Source organism: Olea europaea, chromosome 1 (assembly GCF_002742605.1).
Source record: "Olea europaea var. sylvestris chromosome 1, O_europaea_v1, whole genome shotgun sequence".
Lineage (NCBI taxonomy): Eukaryota > Viridiplantae > Streptophyta > Magnoliopsida > Lamiales > Oleaceae > Olea > Olea europaea.
In genome coordinates, this window is record NC_036237.1 from 28,190,853 (window position 1) to 28,199,333 (window position 8,481).

The 8,481-nt window shown below is 35.3% G+C and overlaps 1 protein-coding gene across 1 annotated transcript; it reads right to left on the bottom strand.

Moving 5' to 3' along the window:
• Positions 1 to 817: 817 nt before the first annotated feature.
• Positions 818 to 2,642, bottom strand: LOC111399678 (cytochrome P450 71A3-like). The gene is made up of 3 exons (XM_023027132.1): positions 2,173 to 2,642; positions 1,458 to 1,931; positions 818 to 1,195 (listed from the first exon to the last, which is right to left on the bottom strand). Exons 1-3 carry the CDS (start codon positions 2,623 to 2,625, stop codon positions 833 to 835), a joined length of 1,290 nt encoding a protein of 429 aa, XP_022882900.1. The 5' UTR covers positions 2,626 to 2,642; the 3' UTR covers positions 818 to 832.
• Positions 2,643 to 8,481: the final 5,839 nt, after the last annotated feature.

Consider the following 8,481-nt stretch of genomic DNA (forward strand, 5'->3'; position numbering starts at 1 on the left):
GTGGGTTGTGTGAATAATATATAATTTAATAAGTTACCTACAACTTGGCTAACTTTAGCTAGCCAAAGGCTAGTCACCAAAAGCACCACTCGCACCGCTCCCCGGACCCGGACCCGGTCCCGATCTCGGCACGCGCACATCGCAAAGTACGCATTGGGCGCTTTAGAGGTGCACTTGGCACTTCGCATGTATGCATCGTTGCGAGGAGCTGGTGAGCCTTATAGTTTTCAAAAATAGACTCGTGGTTCGATGACGTGGCAGCGCAAGGCTCGGTGATTTGGCATTCTAGGTGGCGCACGTGTGGTAGGTCGCGTCCCTTCGTCCTGCGTGGCGTTAGATGTACGCATGGAATCCGCATGGCTGTGACTGTTCAGAAATTGGTGAATAGGCATGATGAATGGACACTTCACTTCATGGTTTAATCTGAGTCGTCAGATCATGAAAATAGTGCGATCCAATGGCTAAGACGAATCAGACCAAGTGGTGCACCAGTTCCTGAAATGTCATACACTTGTTCCATAAAACACTTCAATCTCTATAAATAGAGACCCCCAGATTCGTTTTTTGATACACCAAATCAATTACGAATTCAATTGATTTCTAAATTTTTCTCTCTCCATATTCTGCTCTAAAAATTCTCTTATATTTCTGTGGTTATTCCGTTCAAGTACTATCTTTCATTGGTTCGACCGACAAGGTTGGTATTGTGCAGTATCGATTTTGGAAGGAGCGTTGTATCTTGGGAGACAGACGTCCATAATCCCGTTTGCACTTCATTGGGGGGCGAAATCTGTCTTAAGGAGATTTGCTTATTTTATTGGCATACCTCGCTTCATTTACTGTTTTCTATTTTTTTGTTTATTTTATTTGTTCTTTTGATTGCGTTAGTCGAATTTCCGACAATAGTCATGACCATTGTACCTGCTGCGATGTCATAGTCCATTACCTTGACATCTTCTCGTGCTTGCCGAGGAACCAGTAGTGGGATTGGGGTGTGGAATTGTAGAATTTCCTTCACTACAGCTTTCAAATAATGCATTTTCTCCAAGTCAGCATCTGTTATGTCATGTTTGCCATTGAGAACTCCCCTCACCTCATTTTGCAACTTTTTCATGACTATTGGGTGCCTTAAGAGTTCTGTCATTGCCCACTCCAGAACTGTGGATGTGGTATCAGTTCCAGCAGCAAACACATCCTGAAATAATCAAAAAACTTAAGAAATTTAAGGCTAAGAAAATTAATAGTCACTTAAACTTTCGGATGAAATGGTTCAATAAAAGTAGACAAAAGTCTTGACTTCAAAGTCCATTACCACCTAGTATGTTATGCTCGTGTCAAACCTCCGAGGGTCTTAAGCACGAGGAACTTGCATGTATATGTTTCTTTCAATAATAGTTTTAACTTTTAAATGAAGTTGTTCAATTTTATACGATTATTTGGGAGGGAGGGGTGCATACCAAAATTATGGCTTTGATACCATCTCTATCAATGGATACACCAGTGGTATTGTCCTTGCAAATCTTAAGCAGAATATCTACAAAATTCTCTTTAATTTCATCCTTTCCGCTTGAATTTTCCATATCCCAGTGTTCTTGAATCACTCCTTCAAGAAACTCATCAAGTTCTTTAGCAACAAAATCTACTCTGGCATCGAAACCATTAAGACGATTAATCCACGCCAGCCATGGAATGAATTCCCCAACACTGAGAGTCCCCAGAAGTCCCAAATATTCAGTAATCAGCTGCAGAAATTTCTCCCCAGTCGCCCCGTCCCTGTATTTCCTACCGAAAGCCGATCTACAAACAACGTCGTTTGTGATTGCCGTAAACAAATAACTCATATTCAATGGCGATGAAGAAAGACACGATTCCTTAATTTTTTCCATCATCAAGATCGTTTCTTCTTCCCTTATAGCATGGAATGATTGTACCTGTTATGGACAGAAATGCACCGTTAGAAAATCTTGTCAAGTCACTCCATGCAATTCTAAACTCTTTTAAGTACTTTCAGTTTTTTATGTACTGTTGAGCATCTTTTGGCCTAGAATAACGTCGTTTTTGCTTATTTCCGGCAGTATCAAGAGTGTTATTGCCGAAATAAACAGCTTCTTGTACAAAAGGAGCAAGGGTCAATCATGCTTTAAGAGGGGGCATGGGAAATAGTGACAGTACCATTTTGTTACTTAGAAGCTGGAGTACAAATATGCTTTTCAATTGCCTCCAGTATTCCCCATATGGGGCAACTGACAAATCCTTCATGTCGTAAAGAAGCCGCCTGGAAACGCTAGAGTCAGGCCTGTCAGCGAAAATGACGTCATGGGCTTTCATGATTTCCCTGGCGGTTTCCGCCGATGAAACGATAAGCGCCGGAACATTTCCAAAGTGGAGAAGCATTAAAGGGCCGTATTTTTTGGACATGGAGTGAAGGGAATGGTGTGGGAGCGTGCCGATTTGGTGGAGATTTCCGATAATTGGGAGTTTCGGCGGCGATGGCGGCAAATTTTTGCTGTATGTAGGGGCCGTCACCGGTTTGACGAATTGCCATACAAGCAATATAGCGACAAAAGTGAATATGAATGGATTTTGTAAAAGAAATTCAGCCATTTGGTGCTTAAAACTCAACATGCTTTCTGATTGTCTGTATTCTGTATCCTGTCCCGCCCTTGTTATACACTCTAATTTACAATATCTTAACTTATTTAATATTTTTAATAATTTTCGAACAACATATTTATTAACTTTTATCAAAATTTATTAAATATCTTATTTTGATTCACCAAACGGAGGCTTAATATGCCTTTCAAACCTATTTTATTTAAGGCCTGTTTGATGTAATTTTTTTAAAAAAAAATTATGAATTCATATGTAAAATTATTTTATTGCGAGAATGTATTGTTAAAATGATTATTAATTATAATAGGAGATTACTTTTAACTTATTCTATTGGGATCAAGTCCCACTTTAAAATATCCACGTGTATTTAAGAAAAATTTGTGGTAATAACCTAACATTCGATGTGTATGTTAAATGGTAAAATATGAATAGATAGATTTTTGGGCTAACAGTTTAATTGCGCTCAGGCTTGACTTGTAAATATCGAAGGATAGATCTATTTGTACAACAACAACATTGTAGTTGTCAAAAAGGCGTTGGTGTGAAAGATGAATTATTTTTAAAATTGTGTAATGTGTGTCATGTTGTCAAAATCATTGTACACTCAGCATGATTGAACATCGAATTGGTGAATAGCAAGAGAAATTAATTTATCTAAAAAAAGTAAGACCACTTATTTTTAATCACATATTTTTGTTAGGTTCCATTTTTTCTACGAAAATTTTTTAATTAGAAATTTCTCTTACAAAAGGAAGAAAAATTATATAATTAATATTTATGGTCTTGTTTGATTCACATTATTTCAAAAAAAAAAAAAACATTTTTCAATAGTTATTTGACATCATTTTAACTACATATTTTTCAATAAAAAATTATTACACGTAATTTCAAAATTTTTTCTTATTTTTTAATCACATATTTTTCATCAATACACTATTTTAAAAATACATCCTTATGGAAATAATGTGACTTAAACAAAGTCTATATATCTTACAAAATTATCAAACTTTGTAAAACTAACTATTTAGGATTTCAAGTTAGTCCATGTTTGGTTTTGTATCACATTTTTAATAGATTTTGATAAGGTTTGGACTTGTTAAAATTAATTGTTGATTTTTATTAATTTTTTAAAAGTAAATTAAACATGGACTTATCATAGAAATATAAGTTCATTTATTTAAATTTTATCATCCACGCAACCTTCTCTATTATCATCATCATCAAAGATTTGCAAAATTTTTATAACCAGAAAATGATATTATATATATATATATATTTATTTATTTATTTATTTATAAACAAGAAAGCAGCTATCACTTCTTAAAAGTCCATTATCAATTAATATTTTTCTAATTTAACCAAACAATTAATCCATCCAGAATCATTGACTAGTCCATGCTTGATTGCGTTTGATTAATATTAATATTAATATTTTTTATTTTTATCGTTATCAGATAAGTCGAAATTGTGGTTTAAAATCCAACCATCCCTCCGCCTCCCCCTAGTTCATGCTACTTGTACAAAATTGCTTGATAAAATTAAGCCCTTGTTTGAACCATATTATTTTTTTTAGAATGCATTTTTGAATGGTGTATTGATGAAAAATGTGTGGTTAAAAAATAAAGAAAAATTTTAAATTTACATGTAATATTATTTTATGAAAAATGTGTGATTAAAATAATGTTAAATAACTGCTTAAGAATGTATTTTTTTTTAAAAAAATGTGGCTTAAACATGGCCTTAACAAAACAACATCTACACTAATTATTTCTAAAATACTTTTTAAAATTATTTGAAATCAAATGCCAAAATTCTCAATACTTATTTTATCAACCATTTTGGTCAACTTATTTTGTACAACTAGATTAATTGCTCCAATTTAGATAGTGTTGTTAATAAAAATTAAGAAAAATTGCAGCAGAGATCCCAAATCTTTAAAATATTAGCAGACTTTTCACAAACTTCTAATTTATTGCAACCGTCATCCCAAATTTTTAGAAACATTGCGGCGAAAGCCCTTTAGGACGATTTTCATCCAAATGTTAGTTGATTAAGAAAGTAGGCTTTGACTATATTTTTAATATTTTTGAAAGGGTAAAATAAGAACTTTCCATTTATTATATTAAAATAAGTTAAAAATTAAATTAAAAAAATAAGAAATAAGAAAAAAAAACCATCGTCTTCTTCCAGACTTCCTCTCATCCTCACCCTTACCCCCATCTCAAACAAAAAATCAGTTACCGACCACCATTGCCGCCACCTCCAATTCCATTAGTCATGTAAAGTTGCATTCATGATAAAAGAACTCCATTAAACCCATAGAACCAAAACTCCCTGTATTTCTGCAAATGGCTAGCAACATTCTCTCTTGTGAGTCCATCCACACTCATCAGCTGCATTATAGTCTTGGGCACAACATTCTTGATTCCCAAATGAGCCACAGCATCCACGAATCTCTTATGCAGCTAAGGAGTTCAAACAAGTCGTGGTCGCTTTAGGGTCCAAGCCAACTCGTCCGACCCCACACCACATCCCGCACCGGCTACTCCACCATCACCACCCCTCCTGACCCAACTAACTCAACCGAGTCGAATTCCACGGAAGAGTTAGGTTGAGAAGAGTGCACGGTGGTCTGTGGCGGCAACGGAGTGCTCTGATGGTTGTGATTTGGTGGTGGGTTTCAAATATCAAAAGCTTGTGCTAGATCAGGGGTTATTAGGGTTTGTGATAAAGGCATCAACTATTCTAGTGATGGCAATTCGTCTTCCCATTTTGCAAACCAATTCGAATCTTCCTCCCTCATCTTCCACTCAAAATTTTCTTGAAATAGGTAATTTATTGAGAATCAAACACTATATGAGTTGATTTTTTTTTTTCAAGATTTTGCCAAGAAACATACAAAAATTCAAAGTGGGAAGCAAAACCATAAATTTGAATGAATTCGCAAAGAATTTTTTCAAGAAAAATTTGTTCTTTCTCCCTCTATCAAAAAATACGATGGCGGTAGCGGCAGTAGTAGTGATGGTGGTCGGTAACTGATTTTGGATTTGACGTGGAGGTGGGGGTGGGTGGGGTGAAAGGAAGAAGACGATGTTTTTTTTCTTATTTTTTTAATTTAATTTCTAACTTATTTTAATGTAATAAATGAAAAGTTACTATTTTACTCTTTCAAAAATATTAAGAATATGGTCAAAATCAAATTTTTTAGTCAACTAACAGACATTTGGATAAAACCGTCCAAAAGGACTTTCGTCACAATGCTTCGAAAGGTTTGGGGTGATGGTTGCAATAAATTAAAAGTTTGAGAAAAATCTGCTAATATTTTAAAGTTTGGGGCCTTTACTGCAATTTTCCCTAAATGTTAAATCAAGAACTTGGGGCGGGGGGCGGGGGGTCGCCGGGTCGGAAAACAAATAGAAGAGACATGGGAGTTGGGACCTGACATACAAATTTAAGGGAAAAAAGACAAATCTTGAGTTCATTATTCCAATTTGTTGCCAACTTTTCAATTTTTAAACAGTAAATTAATTGTTAAAAAATGCAAGTGGACAAAACTGTGTCAGGCAGTGTAACGTTGAAATACAAAAGGTCAAAAACATCCTCATTTTTCGTAACAAATTTCCAAAAATAAACATGTTATTCCATAACTTTTAAATAACCCCACCATTTATTTGAAGGGTGAACTGGGAAATCAGATTTGGGCACCTGCCACAACTCTCCAACAGTTAACCATGGATGGTTTTGTTCAATTTAATTATAGTCATGCTAAGAATCAAGAATCACTACATAATAAATTAATAAAACGAATTCATACCTGCGGAAGTCATTGTTGATATGAATTATACTTATAATAGCAGCCAAAATCTTCCCCTCCTTACTCCTCACAAAGTAATAGCTATCAATGGGGCAAGCTAATGAAAACATATGGAGAGAAGAGGGGACCTAGCCTTTATATATATAGGAAATAATTGAGCCGTCCCATTACGACTAGAATTCTAATTAGGGTTTATTTCCGGCCCACATACTTTAAATTATCACATCAAATTAATTACAACCTGTAAGGTGTAAAAGGCCCAATTGATCACTTAATAAATTTGGCCCAAACACAAATATCATTATGAGCCATATATCTAACCCGTAAAATTTTGCAATCGAATGTGAAGCCCACATATGGAATTATTAATTATTCCAACATTCTCCCACTTGGGCAAACATTTGATTGCCATATCAAAATTTTAACACCTGGGTTAGACTACATAGGCGGCCACAAAAGTATAACTCCAATGATGACACCTTACGTAACATGATCCGGTCCAACGAGAATATTAACACCGAACATGGAAGTCATTACACCAATTTAAGAGATGTAAGACCATTCCAAAGCTACAAATGTCAACATCCTTATCGACATGGATCCCCATCCTCCAACCAATGTGGTAGTATGTAGTATGAACTTAGCACCAAATGTGATCAAAAAATTATGCTAACTCATATCGGTTCTCATAATGCTTCGAATCAAAATGAAGCCACATGTCTCTAAAAGAGACTCATCTTATGTCTTTATACGTCATATTTCAAGATGTCAATAATATAAAAGACATAAGTCAAATGCATGCTTAAAAATAGTTCATGGATAGGGGAAAAATTATTTTTATTATCAGAAGGGACTGTACCCGAAAACATATGGGTTGCCTTCGTACCCCGCAAGGGATCAAGCCCAAACGTAGTTCTTTACATAAATAACTCCCACTAACCAAAAATATCAAATGTTTCCACAATACTCATATTAGTAACATGTGTCTTAAAGGAGTGAGTCCCTTAGTCAAGGGATCTGCAACCATCGCCTCTGTATTGATATGCTCTATTTTCGTCTGCCCTTCTTTGACTCTGTCTCTAACAACCAAGTATTTGATGTCAATGTGTTTTGATCCACCAGAACTTTTATTATTCTTTGAAAAAAATACTGCTGCACTGTTATCACAGTAGATGGTGATCGGTCTTGAGATGGAATCAACAACTTTCAAGCCAGAGATAAAATTTCTTAACCAAACGGCTTGGATTGTAGCCCCATAACATGCCATAAATTCAGCTTGCATAGTAGAAGATGCCACTAGAGTCTGTTTAGCACTTTTCCAAGAAATGGCACCACCAACTAATGTAAAAATGTAACCTGAGGTTGATTTCAAATCATCTTGACATCCAGCAAAATCAGAATCTGAATATCCTACCACCTCAAGATGATTTGTACGCTGAAATGTAAGCATATAACTTTCAGTTTTCTTCAAATATCTCATAACTTTCTTAGCTGCTTTCCAATGCTCTTGTCCTGGATTAGACTGAAATCTGCTAAGAACACTTACTGCGTAGGCTATATCCGGTCTAGTGCAAACTTGAGCATACATCAAGCTCCCCACAGCACTAGCATATGGGATCATCTTCATAGACTCCCTTTCCAACTCATTCCTTGGACATTGAGTTTTGTTAAACTTATCTCCTTTTATGATAGGTACATCACCAGGTGCACAATTCTGCATATTAAATCTTTTTAGAACACGTTGTATATAAACTTTCTGAGAAAGTCCCAATAAACCACGATTTCTATCACGATGTGTTTCAATGCCAAGTACATAGGAAGCTTCTCCAAGATCTTACATCTCAAAATTAGCAGACAACATTTTCTTTGTCTCATGAAGCAGCCCTAAGTTACTGCTAGCAAGTAGAATGTCATCAACATACAATACAAGGAAAATAAAATTTCTCCCACTGGTTTTAAGATAAATGCATTGATCAATAGTATTTTCGACAAAATCAAGAGATGTCACAACCTCATCAAACTTCAAATACCACTGTCGAGATGCTTGCTTGAGT

Bases quoted from the DNA above. Each gene is read 5' to 3' on its own strand.
- LOC111399678 (XM_023027132.1), bottom strand. From the start codon at position 2,625: ATGTTGAGTTTTAAGCACCAAATGGCTGAATTTCTTTTACAAAATCCA. The intron at 1,932-2,172 runs GTACTGTCACTA...TGTCCATAACAG, and splicing joins AGCTTCTAAGTAACAAAATG to GTACAATCATTCCATGCTAT. The intron at 1,196-1,457 runs GTATGCACCCCT...TGATTATTTCAG, and splicing joins GTATCAAAGCCATAATTTTG to GATGTGTTTGCTGCTGGAAC.